Here is a 19904-nt window from a genome sequence, read left to right as displayed (position 1 = left end):
TGTGCACTTTGCACTCGTTTGCACGAAACCTGGTAGCCCAGCATCCTGAGAGGCAGTCACTTTTTTTTTTTAAATCCTCACCAGAGGACATGCTTATTGATTTTAGAGAGAGGGTAAGGGAAAGAGAGAGGGGGGGAGAGAAACATTGATGGGTTGCCTCTCGTACGGACCAAACCCACAACCTAGGTATGTGCCCTGACCAAGAATCGAGCCCGCAAACTTTTGGCTTATGCGACGATGCTCCAACCAACTGAGTGCACTGGCCTGGGCAATGCAGTCACTTCTGAACACGGGCCGTGTTCCCGTGAGTCTGCGAACGTCAGAATTGCAATGTTCCCAGAGATCACCATGCTGCTCACAGGACTGCCGACAGCCAGAGTGGCCATTCCAACCCCCGAGCCCTGTCTCCTTCTGCCCACGCCAACCCCGTGCGGGCAGCAGGACAAAGCAGCTGAGTTTACCCTCACTGCCCACCTCTGCCCTCAGTCACCTGGATGGCACCAGAGGGCATGCCTACTGCGTGTGAGCATGTGTAGTGTGCATTGTCACAGCTGTTCAGCCTCCCTGAAGCTGGGCAGCGGGTTTATTTAACCTGGGCCGGGTCGTGAGACCCTGCTGCAGCCCTCCACACTGTGCAGCCCTGCAAGCTCCTCACACTTACCTCCCACACTGCCTCGAACTCACTGAAAGCAACATTTTAAGGCACAAGCCTGGAAGAAGTAAACATTTCCATGTTTTTAGTTCATTAAAAATGGCCCTGGGCCTGGGGGGTCGCGGGATCTGTGTCACACGACAAGGGGCAAAGAGGAGGAGCATGAGGGTCAGTCAGTGTGCACTGATCCTGGGGTCCTAGTGGCCCTCGGAGGAACTCTGAACCTGTTGCTTACACCCTCTGCCCGCAGTTTTCTCATTGATGGTGTGGGAACAATGCCTCACACAGGGCATTGTTGGGGACCCGATGAGGCAGGTCAGGCCACCGACCTCCTCTTCTACCCACACCAGGGCGCCTCAGCCCAAGATGAGCACACAGGGCTGGACCCTCCTTCTAAGACAAGACATACAGCCCTGTGACTTGGGCAAGTCCCACACATGTCCCCTCTCCTCCTTCATGGGGGCCTGTGGGGGTGAGGCATTTAGAACGATGTCCAGCACCGAGGAGATGCTCAGTTAGACCGACGTTTACCACGACTGTGAAGTAGTTCTACTTCTTTTATTTTAAAAGCGTAAGATTTTACCCCAAACTTCCTTTTAGAATGATTACTAAAAGGCTCTGATCCGTCCTGTTGACTCGAGGCTATTGTATCACACATCACATCATTCATCAGGGTTGTTTACTGAGCGGCGCATGCACGGCAGGCACACTGCTTCATATGTGTCTTATTTAATGCAAGAATGTGGATATTATCATTATTAATACGCCCTTTTTACAGGGAGGCTAAGTCAGTCACCCAGTCTCCTGGCTGCTAAGAGCAGGGAGAGCAGGGCCACGCAGACTCTTATTCTTGAGCGCACACTCCCAACCCACCCCTTCCCCCACTGAGCGCACACTGCTGTAAGGTGCTGGGGCCTGGGATCATTTGATTAAAAGAACTAGAGAAAGAGGGGAAAAACAGAAAATTGTGACTTAGCCCCATGTACAGTTCAATTCATCTTAACCTCCTTCTTGTTACACACGAACTTAGTATTACTGCAAAAGAAGGAAAAAGCATTTCCTACAAAAGTACAGCCTGACAAATTTCACATTAAATGTCTGCAATTCCAAGAACAGCGTCTGTGCACCAGTGAGGCTGCTGCCACAAAGAGACTGGCAGCTGTGGTGGGCCACCAAGGTCGGCGAGGCCACTGGGCCCACCACAGCTGCCAGTGGGAGCAGTGGGCAGCACGAGATCCTTTCTTTTCAGCCGTGAAAATCCAGCCACAAGCCTAAAATGCGCGGCACCTGATGCATCTCGCATCATCCTGAGATAAGCTCCCTGAACCTTCCTCCTGGGCCAACTCTTGAAGGAGAATGTGGCTGAGAGCTTTGTCCTAGGGTGGAAATTTCCATCCAGTGACTGCAAATGTACAACAGGTACATCAATGTAAATGGTCTCAACCACGCAGCTCTCATCAATGGCGACCTGAAGGTCTTGAAAGACCTCCCAGAAAGAATGAAACCTTGGCCTCTCTGGTCCTGGAAAGTGCACAGCCTTAAAGAAGAACCATTGATTAACCTCTCTGAAATGCTGGGGTTCAGTCCTAATAGCAGCCATGAGCAAGAAACCTGGGGAGCCTTAGAGAAGGAGAGAAGAAACAGTACAGAAATTTTCACAGAGAACCACTTACCACGCTGAATTATTATTATTATTATTATTATTATTACTACTACTACTACTACTCAGTGAAATCCTTAATAAAACCACGGACACAAAAACCAACCATTCAGTGATCTACACACTAAAATGCACTGAGCCCACTACAGCATCAGGAAGTGGCCCTCAGCCACTCCCCACTCCGGGCTGGGCCATAGGGACAGGGGGTAACTGATACAGTCCCTATTCGAAAGCTCAGAAGGAGGTACTTGGGAAGGCCTCCAGCCACAGACACAAGGATGAATGAAGGCAGGCTCCTTCCCCCATCCTGGGAAGAGGGTGTGGCACAGGCAAAAACACACAAATCCTGATTGGACAAACCCCTTTCTCAACAGGCAGCCCACCTGGCTAGCCAGTGGGGAGTGGCTGCAGAGAAAAAGAGGCTGGGACACAGGTAGAAAGGTCTCTCTTTGAACCCTTTCTGCCAGGCTAAGCTCTTTGAAATGTATACTACAGAGACATACCCAATTCTAAAATCAAGGAGCACAGAACACCCCTGGGAAGGAGAAACCGATGGGATAAAAACCGCCACCCTCCTCTAGTAAAGCCACATAAAAGTTAGGGACGAGGAAAGGTTGCATCGTTTGGCCCAGGACACACACACCACACACGGCACATCTGTGACAAGTTGAGGAGGGCAGGACTAGATGCATATGGTTGGAGGGCTCCCTGCCCACCATTTAGGACCTAACCATTTTCTGGACAAGCTGATATGTAGGTCTTTAGTTTAGAAACAGGAAACCCACAGGCTTCCTCTACAAGTCTTAATGGGGACTCTGATAAAATATGAAACTAAAATGTAAGGGCTCTCACTTTTCAGCCAGACCTTTGTATACAGTACATCCTTATATTAGCAATACTCATTGTGATTATAGTAATGGACTACCTCAGTTATCATACCTGTGTACTGCCTTCCTTTTGCAAAGGTTTGCACTTGCCTCACCTGCAAAACCTCAGAAAGACAGAGGGAATTTATCATGTCAAAGTTTCTCACCACCACTACCTCTAACTTCCTGTATTCCACCTTCAGCTCAACGAGTCTCAAGACCTTTGAGAACTATAATCTCCACATAGGTTTACAAAAATGTCAATTCCATAATCAAATAAGCAAGTAAAACCCAGGACTATGAAAAAAATTATTAGCCCCTGGCAACTTGCATTTATTCAGGAACCCAAAAGCATATAAATGATGGCATTTAACTTTTCATAACTCACAGAAATTAAGCCCAAAGTAACCAGATCTGCCAGGTGACTAGAGGAGGCCCTGGTCCCAGGGACAGGCAGTGCATGGTGCCTCCTATTCCACCAGGGTGGTCCCAGGCCTTCCAGGCATTAGAATACAGCCCAAGTGACAGAAATCATGTTTATCACATCTGTGCTGTCACCAAAAACTATTCCACAGAAAACACACCTCACCTGTCCTTGCCTCACGCACACACCCAGGATGGAAGTGACTTGGCAGGGAGTAGGCCGCCTTTCGGCTGGATTCCAGCCCACTGACTGGATCCTCAATTCAGATACCTGAGGGGAATTCCAGGATTCCAAAAACCACCCTGGTCATTTTTAAACACTGACCTTGGAGAAGAACAGTGGCTGGTTGCTTCCTGACCAACCTGCTTGGCCAAACCCAAGAGGCTCACCTGCCTCTTGTCCCTTCACCCACCTGGTGAACCCAAAACAGAAAACAACAAGAACACTGGATTCAGATATTGTTTGTCTCATAGAAAACGGGCTTGAGCTGCCTGCCCCAATGGTGCGACCTGCCACTGTAAATGGAGGTCTGAGCTGTGTGATCCTATGGACCAATGTCGCCGCAATAAATTTAATCAAAAGTTTTAAAAAAATTAATAGAAGTCTGGAAAATTGTGAAGCCTCCCCATTCTGATGAAAGCTACAAGGGCACAGAAACCAGCCTGGATGCCAGCCATCTTCCTTAGGATGGCCTAGGGATCTGTGTGCTATTTCCATTCCAGTGCGGTCTCCCAAATATGCTCAAAGAGACATCAAAACAATACTAATCATACTTAAAATAATACTAATATTACTAAAAATATCTCCATCCATCAGAACCATTTCAGAGACATCTTCTGAAGTAAAATTAGGCTACAGGAAAAGTTCTGGCACTTTCAAGGCCCAGGTGTTCCACGGACCTGGGGTGGATCACAGGGTTTGCACTCCCGGGGTCCACAGGGCGGTCCCAGTCCAGGGGAAGGAGAGACCAACGCCTAGGGAGGCCCGCAGCACCGGGACCCCAGGAGTTCCGCATCCTCTGCTCGTGCTTAGCAACAGCGCTGGGCGCTCAGCCAATAGTGCCTGGCCGCTGAGGTTACCCGCGAGCGTTGACCGAAAGTAACCTCGCGGCAGCAGCGGCAGGGCATTACTGCGCAAGCGCGTCTGCAAGCGTGCTCCTGCCGCACCGCTTTGCCTGGCCCGCACTTGCGCACCTGCGCGCCTGCGCAAGAGAGCTGGGCGGTACTCTTTTCCAACCCGTCTGGTTTTAGGGTTGCAAAGGAGTATGAAAGTCTTCCAGACAGCCTCCGCCAGACCCGCAGCCGGTGTGTCCAGCCGCCCGGTGGGGACAGTGCAAGCATCACCCCACCCCTCCCCCCGCCTGCAGGGTCAGCATAGCAGCGTACTGGGAAAGAGGTGGGGTTTTACTACATATTTAAAGCTCGTGGAAGAGCCGCCTGAGACTCCCCTTTACTAGGGCCTGCTGGTGAATAAGGCCAGAATGAATTCATCCCATGGAGAGTAGGCAGTCTCAACGCCATTTGAAGGAACGTCTGGATGCAAGACAGGTGGCTGGGTAACCCCATCTAGGAGGGAGAGGGCCAGCGGAGGTGCTCAGCACAGCCTAAGCCAGGTGCCCCCGCCCCCCGCCCCCCGCCCCTGCCCAGGAGAGGTGGGGAGGCCTTTTGTGGCATTTCTGCTGCCACCAGTGTTTGGGGTTGTGTATGTCATGGGCACAGTAAACCTAACACAGCTCAGTTTACGGACCCCGTGATATGACAAAGGGGAGTTCTCAATGGAGCTTGTTGGGAGGCAGGTAGTTAGCACTGGAGGTTACAGCAGGAATCGGAGGTCTCTCTCCCTTCTGGGTAAGATGCTCGCACTGATATGCCCCTATGTCTTTCCCATGATGCCTCAATGATGCAATGTGCTATAGCTAACAGTATTTGCTTAGTAAAAACAAAACAAAAACACGTTTAGTTAAAAACATAAGTACTTGCCCAAAAAAGTGGGAAGAGAGAAATAACAACTGAGAAATCCCACAAAACTCCTGCTAAAAGTTCACTTCCAAGATGGGCAGTGGAGCTATCAGGCCAGGGACTTTTTTGTCTGAGCGCACAGGGCTGCCCAAATAACACTAAAGAAACAGAAAACATGACTCACATCTGCTCTTCTATGGCGCTCCACCCTTATCAGTTTCCAGAGAACAAGCACAAGGCAGCAGGGGCCCCTGCCCCGTGCCCTGCCCGCACCGATGCCTGCTCCCAAAGCAGGACTTGGGCCTCACTTCCTCCAAGGGCCTATGCTTCTTATGGCTTCCTTTCCAGGTAGCTCTGGCTCTTGACATGCTTGGTTACTATTTTGCACTTGGTCAGGCTTCCTCCTTTCAACTTGTGAGCTCATTTCAAGACCAAGACCGAGGTCCATTCTGCAGAGTTCCAAAAAGTAGAACCTGCATCAACTAATGACCATTACTCGAATTCACATTTCACCTCGACAGACAGAAGTCTTTTTCTAAGAATTCGATTGTGCAAACATGGGCCTGGCTGCCCAGGGAAGTGTCAGGCCCTGGTTCCTAGAGGTGCTCAGACAGAGGCTGGCCACCCACTGTTGGGGATGGGGCAAGAAGGACTACTTGGGTGAGAGGTCAGGCCCAGGGAGCTTCGAGTCCCCTTTGCACTCCAAGATTCAGACTCTAAATATAGGTTTCAGATGGACGTAATGAGTCTTGAAGTCAGTCTGGCATGTCTTAATTTTGACACCGAATGCCACTTACCCTACAAAGCAGAAGGGTGACTAACAACATCACAGCTGACAGAGGGAGAAGTGAAACTGATGGCAGCGGGCAGAGCGGATGCTGCAGACGCACCAGCCTCCATCCCCCACTCTGAAAACTCCTCTTGCTGCCTTTATTCATACTATGGGCAACAAAAACTTTGTATCTGATATATTTTATTTGAAGGTAAACTTTCCTCTGAAGCTTCTGGAACTTCATCAGCATGGGTTTGATAGGGAATCACTCCCATTCTACAAACCTCTAGTTTGTGCGGTTTCTTCTTTCTCAACAATTTAATCTGACCCATGTGGTACCTTTGTTTCTTAAATAAGCAAATCTGTTGATTCTAGAACTGAACTCAAAAGGAGCAGGTGTATGGTTACTAACCATTTTTTTTCCTGCCAATTTATAAACAAAAGAAATGGTTTCATGTTTAACAAAATGTCACCTTGGGTTATTTCTTAGCCTTGGCAGATTAGGTTCTGGTTTGTAAAAGAGGACTTTAGTTTGAGAATGTGAAGTTTTCAAGAGACAAGCATATTTGAGGTTTTAAAAGGAGGCAGGAGGGCACCCCCCCCAGCAAGTGAAAATAAGTGTGGCAAGAATGTCCTCAGAAAGTGCAACAGTGACACCAATCCCCCGCTGTGCAGAGCACAGTCCTGCAAAGTCACTCGGAAGAGGCCAGATGGCTCAAGAACAGGCACGCTCTTTGGGAAAGTGAGGGAGTGTGAGCCGAATAAAGAACCTGCCAATCCGAAGGTAACAGAGGTGGCTAAACACTGAAGCAGAGGAGGAAAGGAGACCTCCCTGCCCTGGTGGCAGAGCCACTGGAGCCATTTCTACAGGGTCGCGGAGCCTGACGGTGGCACACCACAGGCCCCAGGTCCCAGCGGGATGGTGGCTTGGCTTCCATGCAGCACGCTCAAAGGGAGAGAGCGTGCTAGCTAGAGTACGGAAGCATCTAGACTCCTTGTGTGAAAGTTCTCGTAAACTAGCAAACCCTTTGGTTTTGTACATAGTCACTCCACATTCATCTGTCCTGAGTTTGCTGCCAGAGCTGGCCCATCCTCAGCAGTTTTCAAAGCCTCTTTCGGAGCCTCTAAGGTAAACAATCAGAGCTGTTCCAGACGACCCATCATCAAAGGGCCCTGAGCGGGTGTCCATCCTTCCTGTCTGCCTGCCTGCCAGCCTGCCTGCTGCAGGGAGCCACGAGAACTGAGAACCTGAGAACTGGCCCCAGAGGGGAGGGGAGGGGCTCTGCATTCGGCTCCATTTATTACACCCGAGCCTCAAGCGAGGCACTCTTGTAGGCAGCAAGGTTTAGGCTCACCACGCTGCACCAAATAAAAGTCTATGTTTGGCTATACAGTCTAAAGACTATAGTCTTTGAAAAGACTATAAAAGGCTATAGCCTCAAATAAAGACAAAGGCAGAGTGTTGAAAAGCAATTTCTTTTGCACACAAAAGAAAACCCACCTTAGCATGATGGTTCCCAAGAAACACAAGAGTAATCCATCCATTCATGCTGGGGGAACAGAAATCCTTGCTGAACCTGAGCAACCCTCCCCCCAAAACCCTTTGCTACCTTGGGATTTCTGCAGCCCCCCTGTGACTGGCTGCCCTTCCCGTCCCTGCTGAGTGAGTTGGATCAAGTCACCCAACACTTGGTTAGACTCCAATCTTCCCTTCATGGAATTCCTTAAAGGAATTTATTAAATGCACATTCCACTCATTTTAACCAGCCTGTCATTACAGGCCTTGGGAAAAGTTACGGAAATTAAGAGAAAGCAAACGAATTTGAGAAGGGTTTTGAAATGCATTTTTATAGCTTAGAAGCAAACCAATACAGATAAGCTGGAGCTGCCCAGATTGTTTAACTCCTTCCTGGCATTTGGCAAGGAGAAGGCTGGAGGGTCGGATTTCAAAGCAGGAGATGCTATTTCATCCCACTGGGCTGGCGTGTTACCATGTTGAGACACAGCCTGGCTGAGGGAACAGTAAAGAACGTGCTAAAGCCCCAGATATGATTACTTTTGTTCTCAGCCTGAACTTCAGCACAACGTAATCCTGGGAGGGGTATTTAATTTCTAAGAATCATGTCACCTGTTTATGGGAAAGCATGCCACACCATGCTTCTGCCTTAGCCTCACCTCCCCGATGAGGGGACAGAACAGCTAGAGACTTCCCCAAGGACTAGGAGATTTGCTCATGAATGGCAGAGGTGACTGACATCCAAACAGGTCAATTAAAAGGAAAATCAGCCAGAACTGTCCAGGCTGATCACTGACAGTTTTGTGAAATGGGGTGAAGCCCATCCATGCCATGGTGGTCCAGTGGTGGGCCCTCCTCAGGGTCAGCTGCACAGCAGGTTCCTTGTTGGGTCTTAGCCTCAAATCCCACAGGCCAGCTCTCAAGCCCCGCCATCTGTCCTCCTGTGATCTGGGATATGACTCTGAACCTCATGTATTCCATGGGTACAAAGGGCAGAATTGGCCCCTGAGCCAAGTGGACCTGCTTTAATTTCACAAGTGGAAAGTGCTGAGGTCTCCTTTGGGGCTGGGGCCGGGGTATGAAGCACTATCCAGAAGACCCCAAGCACTCCACTTGTACGTCATGACCAGTCACTTCCTAAGAATAATAGAGACCCTGACAGACGAGCCCTGAAAGCTGTGAGGTGCATTTCAGAACCAGAGGTTCTCATGACTATCCATATCTTCCTTTCAGAGGGTCTGGACGTGGGCTCTCTTCTCTGCCTGGGGTCCCGCGTGTTACCAACAGAGCATCCAACTGCAGGAAGCAGAGCTGCTTTCCAAAGCAAGTCACCCTGAGAGCTCAGTGAGAACGACCAACCTGCACTGTTCAGCTATGTCCCTGACACGATAGCTGGTGTGCCCCCATGGAAGTCCACATTGTTCTGAATCTTCTGTCCCATCAACTTAGGCCACGGGAGTGAATTCCTTGAGGGAAACTCATTACCGTGTCACAAGCCGGTGAAATCATCCTCGGGGTGCACTTTTTTCTCTTGGGAATAGTTCCTTTCATAATTACGCTCTCTTCTAGGAGTCTATTATATGATCAAGGTTTTCCTCCCAAGACATCATTAATCATATGCTGAAAAAGCAACTACAATTGAAAATACAAGATGTTTTGTTCAATGCCGTATTCAACACTTGGCAATCGTCAAGCTCCAGAATGTTCAAGACCCAGCGCTTGGCCCCTCCTTCCTCAATACTGCCCTGGTCACTCACACCTTTGTTCTGAGGATCGTGACGTTCTCGTTCTCGATCTTCTTTCTTTAAAATAATTCCGTAGGAGTTTTAAAGAATATTCTAATCGCAAAGCAAGCTTTGCTGTGGCATTCTAGTTGAGTTTGTGTCATGGCACCGTTGCCACGGTGCTAATTTCATGGCAGACACGGTGTGAGATGAGGACTTCCCTGGAATTTACTGGAGTCGTCCAGTGTCTTTGCGATGGAAGAAACTGGCCTGGGAGTCAGACAGCCAGAGCCCAGTGTCGACTCTGACCTTGAGCCATCACATCTGCTCTGGGGCTCTGCTCCCTCTGTGGCATGACCGGGCACTGTGGCTGTCAGGTCGGAGATGCCCACACCCTGCGAGATGCCCTGCCGTCCGACCCCGGTGCGGTCAGTGCAATGAGCTCCACGTGCAAAGTTGAATTTAAAAAATTAAAACAGTCAACTTGATAGAGACGGCAAAACTGATACAGTGAGATAGGGCAGAGAAAGAGCTCCTGTCCCAAAGGCCAGCCACCCTGGCTGTCACACCGAGGGGAGGCCAAATACACAACTGCCATGTAGAGAAAAGGGGAAATGAGAGAGAAGCTGGGATCTGACTTCTCAGCTTACCCTCATCGTTGCTGGGGATGGAAACAGCCACCAGCAATGGGGAGGACAAAGTGGGAAAGGCCACATTGAGGGCAAGGAGCCAGACCTGAGGAGTGGTTGCGGAGCCCACAGGAGGGCAGTGGACCGGTGGGAAAGGTGCAGGTGGGATTCACGGGTATGAGCCCCATGCCCGGGTCCAGACTAAATGCTGACTTGTGCTGTTCATCCTGGAGGCGGCTCTGAGTTGGGGAAATTTGCTCCCCAAGTTACTAGCTCACTGAAGAAGTAGCACTTCAGAGCCTGCTGGTAATGAGGGCGCAGTGAGTGCTGAGATGAACCTCAGCAGCTCTTTCAGGAAATTCCCTGGGTGCAGCCTCCAGCCTCATGGGGCAACCAATTCAGCAAGCAGCAGCAGAGCCGGCTCCACGGGCACCAGGCCTAGGGAAGGAGCACTGCAGTGACCCTGGCACCCCAAAGGCCTGTGCCAGGCAGGGCACAGGCACCTAGTCAGACTGCAGCATTAGGAATGACCCCCCACAGTCCCAGGCCAGCCTGGCTAGCTCAGACGCACGGGCAAGCCTTAAACACTTGGGTTCCTTTCTATTCAGTGAGAAGTTGGACAATAATGTCACAGCTGGAATTTATGCAGGAGTGAAAAACTGCCTGCAGTGTGAACTGCAGGGTACCACGAACAAAGGCTGGGGAAGGACAGGCAGCTGAAGCAGACAGAGGAGCTGCTGCTGAGGAAGGGGCCTGGGTGGAAGCCAGAAACTGGGCCTCGCCAGTCCACAAGCCAGCCACCGGGACACAGAAGCCCCATCATGCCCAGCTTCCTCTGGCCCTAACCATCTCTGACTCATGGGCAGGTCCCTCTGGGCTCACTTCCTCCTCCACCTCACCCCTCCTCCCACCCTGAGCCAGCAGGGGTTACTACAGGGCAAGTGTCTATCTGGTAGCCACACGAGCTGAGCTTGCAAGTGGTGGCCCCTCCCTTGCTGGTTAAGATGCCATCATCATTGGCTAAGTTGGACAATCAGTGTGACTAGTTCTAACATTCAGAAAATACAGGGTAGACAAGCCACATACCCGACTAGGAAATGCTATTCTTCACTTACAAACATCGGCTGAGCACCTGCTGGGCTGGATTTCAGACCAAGACTCTGCCACAGTTTTCAAATGTTTGCATGTCTGCGTTGCAAGCTATCTTCCCTTTAAACGAGAGCCATCCAAGCATTTCCAGCCACGAGGACAACATTCCTACAGCCACAGGTGTCAGATGGACAGAAACCGACCTGGGTTGCTCATGGGCTTGTCTCCGTAGACAAGGCAAGCCAAACATACCAAGGCCCCTCTGGTCATTTGGTGCATTTTTTGGGGAAAAATCTTTTCTTTCAGGTTCAGGAGGAAAAGGCTGAAACCCTATGTTGACATTTCAGCAGGCACAAATGAACGAGCCCAACGCTGAGCCTGTCACAGAATTTCTTAACAAGACAGGCTGGACACTGTGAAGATGTGTCAGATAACAACGCTACACAACCAGCCGGTGAGAAGGTTTAGGATCTGCTCCTGGTTGTGCAAACAGACGTAAAGTCAGCCAGCAACCAGCGTGGCGGGCAGGTCCCAGGGACCAGTCAGTCCGGGTTCTAAAATTATGGTTACCGAGAAGTCCAGAGTGCCCAGGTCCACAGCCTCAAATGCTTAGTTTCCAGAAGGTAGGAAAACAAAAGGGAGGTAAGAGGAAAAAATAAAAATAAAAAATAAAAAAGTAAGTCTTGGTGGATCTTTTTCAAAAATTAGAAAGGGTCAAATCTAGATTCAAGTTAGGGGTTCTAAAAAAATTACAGTGATTCAGTGATATGCGATTCTCTTTCATTGTTCCAAATTCCTCATCGATTTTCAAGATGTTTTAAGTGATTTGTTACAAACTAGGGACTATTTCAACGTATCCCCTCCCAATGTGTCCCCCACCCCAGAGTCGGGTGGATGATGGGTGCACAGAGCAGAGGGAGATGAGGAGTAAGCGCCACAGGAAGAAATAGGTCAGAAATACCAACCCAGGTGGCACTGACCCTACCCACTTTTCAAATGTAGAGCTGGCCAAGGAACATCCAGGTTGCTAAGAAAAGTCAAAATACCATCAGTTGTCAGTTCAGCTCATGAGCAAAAAGCTGGTGGCAAACTGTGTGGCTTTTCAGAGACTTCCCGACTTCCATCCTCCCTCTCTTCTACTTTTATTTCTATGGTTCTTTGGCCGATAGTTTATTTTCTTAATATCCCATCAACACCACCCATGAGAGTCCTTTCAAGATCCTCAAACATAAACGACTGGTTTCGAGAGAGGTCCTGCTAAGTTGCCAGCTATCTTTTAACACTTCAAACCTGGGAGGGAGCACCTGTCTTCCATTTTGCTCTGAAACAGTAAAAAATTGTCCCATCTTGAGAGACTAACTGAAATAGCCTCCAGTAAGGAGGACCCGCTGAGTGCACTCCTAAATCCAGCCACAAAGATGTGGCCAATCTTTGTAAATTCTTTGTACTCGATCAGAAGTTAAGAGCCTCTGTGAGTCTTGAGTCATCTATCCACCTGTTCATATTATAGGTGAGAGAAAACTCAGGCACCAAGTAATCACATAAATCAGCCGTGGCTGTGACGGAGCGGGAAGACTCAGCCTCCCAACTTCAGACCCAGATTTCCCCAAACAACCTGTTGCTTCCTTCATGGGTTCCTCTCACCTCCCGAAACCCACAGCGGCCGCCCTCCCTACCTTTTTTCCTCCACCAGGGTCCTTCTGGAACGGAGTAGGAAAGGTCCTTGAATTCAATGTTGACAGCTGCCCTCCGAGGCAAGGAGGATAATCGCTGGGCCTCTGTGAGGTTGTTGTCCACTTTTTTCAGGTGCCCATTCAGCAGGTCCTTCTCGGTGGTCTCCAGGTTGCCGGAGACCACCTCGTCCACAGAGACGCACACCGACTTGGGCTCCGTCATAGCTGCAGTGTAACTGCTGGCATTCTAGAAAACACAGGGAGGAAGCACCAGGAGAGGATATGAGCCACATCAAGGAAAAGAGCACAGGAGACTGGCTACGAGGTTCAAGGTCATTGAATATTCATAACAACGCTTCTTAAATTACGGAGTGACTTTGCGAGAGATGAGAGCTTCCCTAGAGGAATCTGTTTTCTCTAGCTGTCACTTTTTCTCCTGTTAAAACAATGCTTAATATAAGATATGAACCTCATCTAACCAGTCTTCCTTTGGAGTCATAAAATCTAATCGCACGCCACAATAAATGAATCGTTGTTTCAAAGAATGAAACACTAGCCACCGTGAAATATTCTCTGTGTACAGTCTACTCATGAAAAATCCCAATAAAGGCACATAAGGCTACTAAAAATCTGTAATTGAAAGTTGTATTTAAAATGAGCTTTTCTAGCATTTTTCCAGTGTAAACTCATCAGCGTTTCTCAAGAACTTCTTGGGTTTTGTGGGAGCTGGCCTTTGTTTCCCTGGTAAATTTTCCAAATCACTTACGATTCTCCTCTTTTGTTATATCTTAATAATAGCACTGAAAAAAGTTAGAAGGATTGATATTTTTTTCTCTGTTATACAGACGAGGTAACTGAGGCACAGACAATTTAAGGAACTTGAACTTGCTCTAAGCTCTATAATTAAGGGAAGGGCAGAAGTGATCCCAGAATCTGAGTCATTAAAAAACAAAACAAAAAACCCCCTTAGAGGCCCCTGCCACTGCAGCAGGCCAGTGCCTAACATTTTGTAACTCAATGGCTTCCCAGCTCCCGTTGGAGTCAACTGAACTGCCACAGATGTGCCAGGAACCAGAAGTATCTATGCAAAGAAAGGAATATCTTTTTCTAATGGCTTGGCAACCCCAAACAAATCCATCTGCAAAACTCAGAAGAAGCCTGGGGTGGACAAATATTATGCTGTGCTTTCTCTAGCTGTGTCTTGAATCAAGAGGGAACATTCCATAGAGCCCAAAAGCGTGGGCCTGCGGCGACTCTCCTTCACACCACTGAAGGCAGTCAGCCCGACTGGGATTGGCCATGGACAACCACCTTGGGTCATTCGGGCCCCTGGGACTGCAGTAGCGCTGGGGACCCACTGCAGGGCAGCTGCTTGTCCCGAAGAGGAACAACGCCACACTTATTTGTCCACAAACGTTTGCTAGGCATTGCTGTTGAGCTGATAGCTTTTTGATCATTATTGTTTCTAATCAAAAATCCAAAGTAAAACCTGCGAGTGGATCATCCATCAATATTCCTACCAACCCAGCAATTCACGTGGCCACAACAAGCCCTTCCCCCATTGGAATGCCCTCTTGAGGGCACCTGACTGTGTTCTTGAAGAGCTGGCATTTCTCCATCATGGTATCGAAGGGCTCAAAAACCTTGGAGGGCTTGGTGGTTTTGAACATCTAAAGCACAGAGGGAAGGGCAGATGTGGGCATAAGGGTGTCTGCTTCGTGTGATGTTTGAAAACGTTGCTTTGACCTTTAAGAAAAAGGCACCGTGCCCACATAGGCACACACGTGCCTCTCAGGCATCTCCTACCTCTGGAAAGCTTAACCAAAGCAAAGCTCAGCTCACTGACTATAACACTCTGTGGATAAAAATTAAAGTGCAAACTAAAACTGCCAAACTTAAGCTTGGTTCGCTACTGGCACCGAGCCTGTGAAATGTTTCCAATGCAAACATAAGTAGGTTCATACATTCTAGAAATCAGAGAAGGTCTGTGTTAGCCCAACAGTGGGGCTCCTCAGAGGCTTGGCATGACAGGTGTCTCTCCAACTCCCAAGAGACAGTCACAGGACCCACCACCTCTGCCTCCGAGCCTCTGCTTGCCCTGGGCCTTCTGTGTCGGGGCCCCTTAAAGACTCTGCCATAATAGCAGGCTCTGCCATAGCTCAGTGCACTCTTGGCTTTCAGTGATTGGGAGAAAATGTGCAACTTCAGCTCTGGCACCCAGAGCAGGCCCCAGATGCCATCCCTTTGCCCACCCATCTTGTCCTTTGGGGCATGTGCTGCTGTCCCAGGCTTACAACCCACTTTGACTCCATAACGGCCCCCAGAAGCACCAAACCCTAGCTGTGGGGGGTTGTGGAGAGAACAATGGGCAAACCAAGCTCCAGGTCTGGACCCCAAGGTTCCTTCTCATCCCACCATGCCACCCAAGAGAAAAGGCTGACCATCTGGTTCCAAGCCCACATCCTGCTGGCAGACTTGGCTCCAACTTGGAATTCCCAGTCGCCATGTGTTCAGTTGGGGGCCAAGAGTATTCAGCAACTCGTCTCCAGTGGTGGTCCCCTTAGCTTCCACTGTGGCCAGCATCCCAGCTGCCACAGACCATCCATACTCTGCCCTGGAATCCACCGTAGGTGTCAGCCCCTGAGGAGGCCCAGGATAGGCCACAGCTTTCCCTTCTGATGAACACAGGAATGAACAGCTATTATTCCAACCACCTGCTCACCACCGGCTACCGTAGCAGCCAGACCTGTAAGGGCCTGACTTTCCCCTCTAGACCCTGAGCTTCTCTGTTCTCTCACTCACTCAATCATTTAACAAGCTGAGCACCAAATAAAGCCCTGGGGGTTAGTGCTCAGCCACACAGGCATGGTCTATGGCCTCAGCAACTCCCATTCAAGATCAGGCCCCAGGCAAGAATAGGGGCAATTAGTTACAATACTGTGAGGCCAGAGCTATAGGAGGACTGTGCAGAGACTCCGAAGGGACATGCAATGCTGCGCAGGATGAAGCTGGGTGACTAACCTGATCTGGGAGTGAGAGAGGGAGAGAGAGGAGCCAGTATTCGCTATTTAGAGAATTAAACAATAACACCCCTGCATAGTAGGTGAGTGACAGTAAACAATGACTACTAATTCAGCAAGTACAATGTGCCCTTTAAACTCCAGGCTGAAGAGAGTATGCCTCTTACTCTCTCCCCAACTCTAGCAGGGGGTATTGTCATCTCCCCCTCATCCCTTTCAGAGGAGGAATCTAAGGCACAGAGAGACCGCCCAACCTGCCTGAGACCCCACATTTAGTGAGCAGTGTGCCCAAGACCCCACGTTTAGTATGGCTTGCAGGTCTGCACCCTGTCCTCCCAGCCAGCATCCTTAACAGTACGTAGCTTTTTACAGACAGGTCGTAGATGACCCTGGGTCATCCCAGTCCCTGTCCATTATAAGGAAAGCCACCCCCCAAAAAAACCCCTGAGAAAACCATACAACCCCACCCCCAAATAAACTAACACCGAAGCTGTGCACACCATCATCCACCTTTCCTCCGTGGGTGCCCACTGGCCTCCCCCAATTAATAAAATCATGGAATCCTGTATGATGGGAGGCGGTGGCTATCACTCCAAAATAGACCAATTCTCTGGAAACACAACCTTAGAAGAGAGCGACCCGCAATGTAGGTTACAGCTCGCTGTCCTCAGCCTCCTGAGCTCGTTAATAATGAAACAAATACATCTTCCTTCCCCATTGGTTCCCTTTCCTGGTAGGTTCCCCTACTTCAGTGAAACGTTGTCTTCACCCCAACCCCTGCACACACAATTTGTGCTGCATAATAAATGGTAAATAACAGTAAGTCCATTCGTGGGTGTTGAATGCCCAGGAGCTCCTGTTTGGAGGATCCTGCCTGCTGTTGGTGGGAATATTTCTTTTGGTGCTCCTTTCAGTTTGAATGCTAACAGAGAGAGATTCCTGTTTAGCTGGAGGGGGTCTCTAACAGGCAGCAACTGCCATCCCCACCCACCCACCAGGCCATTGTGAGGCTGGCTCACTCTACCGACCCAGGGAAGCATAGTTAGAGATAGAAACACACACACACATACACACACACACCCCAGCATCACGGGGAAGAGAGGGAAGGAAGAGGAACTCGAAAGCCCCAGGTGTCGGCACGCACTGTCGCTTCTCTTTTCCGCTCATCGCCACCAGCCCTGGTTCCCACCCAGGCAGTCCTTCCCTGGTACCCTGGGCACATTACAGGAAGATGCACGGACGAGAATTCTCAAGGCCACTGCCTGCAGAAAAATAACCCAAATAGCACACCCTTGACTAAGCAAAGGGCAGATGCCACTTGGGAGGTCGCTCAGAAGGCCAACCTCACCAAAAGCAAAACTCGGCTTCACACAGTCCCAAATACCACCGTTCCATAGGGAACCCATGCCTGCCCTTCCTCCAACTCAGAGAGACTCCACTACCCAGGTGGTACTGCTCTCTTTAAACTCACACCTGGCCCAGTCAGCATGCACTAAATCCCAGAGCTGGGGAGGCGGGGAGGCCAACCTCAGGATCCTAGGGCGCTCTTCAGGGCTCATTGTTTATGACTTGAGTAGAATTCTTTTAATTAAAGAAAAAAAGTACAAGGTTTTCAGAAAGGAAAAAAATTTTTTAAAAAGTTCCCTGAAAAAAAAAAAAAAAAAAGTCCAGCCACTAGCATTGCCCTGGGAACAAAACACGTGCGTTCTGGGCTGTGCATGAACCATAATGTAACACAAAAACAATCTTGACATAAAAACCTCTGCACCTCAAAACATTTTGATTCATTATTTTCCAACGTGTATAAGGCACTTCTGCAGCTCTGAAAGGACGTCAAGAGTTACCCAGAATCTAAAAGGCTCGAAACTTTCTTTACTTACAACTAACAATCATAATCTCCTTAATTTTCCATTATCAGCATAATTTAGGAATCCCAAATACGTAGGCAAATGTAAAAGGTAGGATTGCCAAGTGTGACCAAAACACCCAACCGGATCAAAGCAAATGTGGTGAGAAGGGAATTGCCTTTCCTGAGGGTTTTTTTTTTTTTTTTTCCAGCCTTCTTATCTGTAAGAAGCCAAGTAATAAAGGCAGAGCAAGCCCAGAGATAGGATCTGGCCTGTGAGTCCCCCAGCCCCCCCCTGCTCTACCAACCTCCTTAACGTGCCGGTGGCCCCATTCTATCAGTTTACACAAAATCATTACATAATGAGCTGGCGAGGCGCGGTATGTTCTACAGTAACCTGTTTGGAATCATAGGATGCAGTTGGTAGAGCAGAGCATGCGCAGAAACCCGGCTCCTTTTTTTTTTTTTTCCTCTTGAGCTTAAGGCAAGAGGTAACTGTCGGTCAAATACTGCTGAGCCCTGCTGACTTCAATACAGGATGCTAAAAATGAAATAAGGCGAGGGGTGGAGGTGACAAATTGGTGCCGCTATGCTCTGTGGGCTTACAGCCTATGGGAAGGAACTAGCAGGATAGTAAATACATAGACGGAGGATAGAAAGAGGGATGGATAGGGAGAGCAATATGGGTTGGAATACGTAATATGCTCAATTTGTACTTTAGATGACCTGAAATCTAGTCCATAAGTACCCATCTGCAATGCCGGCTTGCTAGGCATAGAAATAAACGAAAGGCCCTGGCATGGGTGGGCCGCTGGTTAATTTATTTGTTTTGTCCTACTGTGAGCTTATGGAGCTATTATACATGAGCAAGAGGAGACTTTTCTCCGCCCCTGGGAATAGCACTTGCTGCGTCTAGCAGTGCATTCGCCGACACCAGGTGGTCCCCCTGCGGAGCCCGTCCCTCCTGAGACGTTAAAAGAGCGTCTCTGTCTCCACCCCATCTCTCTAAAGGGTGCAGAAAGGTGGCCTGCAGGTATCCAGGCTCGCCCTAGTCTGCCTCCCCAGAACTCCGCCGCCCCCTCCCGAGCCGGTCCCAGAGAGTCAGCTCCCGGGGAGCTCAGGGGGCAGTGTAAGGCTCTGGCTTAGGGGAGCAGCTCCCTCTTTTGTTCCCCCAGATCATGCCCGGGGCTCCGGAGGGTGGCGCGAGAAGTGCCGGCTTCCGGAGCCCCGGCCGCGCGCGCTAGCTGGAGATGGGGCCCTCCCCCGTGCACTCCAGGTCCTTGGGCCCCAAGCCCCTCAGCCAGAAGCGGACGAGGTCAAGGCCATCTGTCCACTTGTGGGGGTGCTGGCCGCCTCCCGCCCACTCCTAGCCCCTCCACCTTCCCGACGTCCTCGGCCGGTGCAAGGAGCATCCCGCAGCGCCGGGTTGCCGGGACGTGGGCGATGGGAGACGGGGACCTAAGGGCAGGTGTCAAGGTGAGGGTGCGGGTCTTTGTATCTTGCTCTCCTGGAAAACAGAAGCAAACCTCGGGGGCGTAGGATGCGCTCACTCACCATGGCGGTCCCGACCGAGAAAGCGGCCATCAAACAGGCCATGCCCCGGGGGCGGGGGCGGCAGCAGCGGCGGGGACTAGGCGGCCGCGGTGGCGGCTACGGCGACGGAGGAAGAGACCGACGGCGGGCACGAGGCTGCGCTCGCTCCTGACAGAGCCAATGCGCCGGACGCGGGCTCCAGCTTCGGCGGCTGCCCGGGCTCGCCCCGCCCGCGTAAGCCCCGCCCATTCCCCGCCCACTCCCTGCCATTGGCCACTGTGCAGGGTGGGCGGGGCCGGCAGGTGCGCGTGCTCTTGTTTTGCTCCTGCTGGGGGGGGTGGGCTCAGCTCCTGGGCAAATCCACTCCCAGAGCCGCTTGCGCCCCTTGGCCAAGCAGGCGCTGTAGGCCCTTCTCAGCCCCGGAGCCCCCGAATCCGGACACTCGCGGGGGCTAGGCCAGCGGTCCAGGGCTCCGACAGACGACGGGGTTCCCCTGTATGACCACCACCTCCAAGACTGCTGTTTTCTTTTTTCGATCTTGG

General features: G+C 50.3%; 1 protein-coding gene across 1 annotated transcript in view; it reads right to left on the bottom strand.

The window, feature by feature from the left end:
• ABCG1 (ATP binding cassette subfamily G member 1) overlaps positions 1 to 19563 on the bottom strand; it is a 51405-nt gene extending 31842 nt beyond the window's left edge. Inside the window, exons 1-2 of the mRNA XM_024561897.3 lie at positions 19384 to 19563; positions 12967 to 13210 (exon numbers count right to left, since the gene is read on the bottom strand). Coding sequence (XP_024417665.2) covers positions 12967 to 13210; positions 19384 to 19425 — 286 coding nt within the window. The 5' untranslated portion in view covers positions 19426 to 19563. The remainder of the gene's footprint in view (positions 1 to 12966; positions 13211 to 19383) is intronic.
• Between the last annotated feature and the right edge of the window lie 341 nt (positions 19564 to 19904).

The sequence above is a fragment of the Desmodus rotundus genome, chromosome 2 (assembly GCF_022682495.2).
Source record: "Desmodus rotundus isolate HL8 chromosome 2, HLdesRot8A.1, whole genome shotgun sequence".
In the NCBI taxonomy this organism is placed as follows: domain Eukaryota; kingdom Metazoa; phylum Chordata; class Mammalia; order Chiroptera; family Phyllostomidae; genus Desmodus; species Desmodus rotundus.
This window is presented reverse-complemented; position numbering and strand designations above follow the sequence as displayed.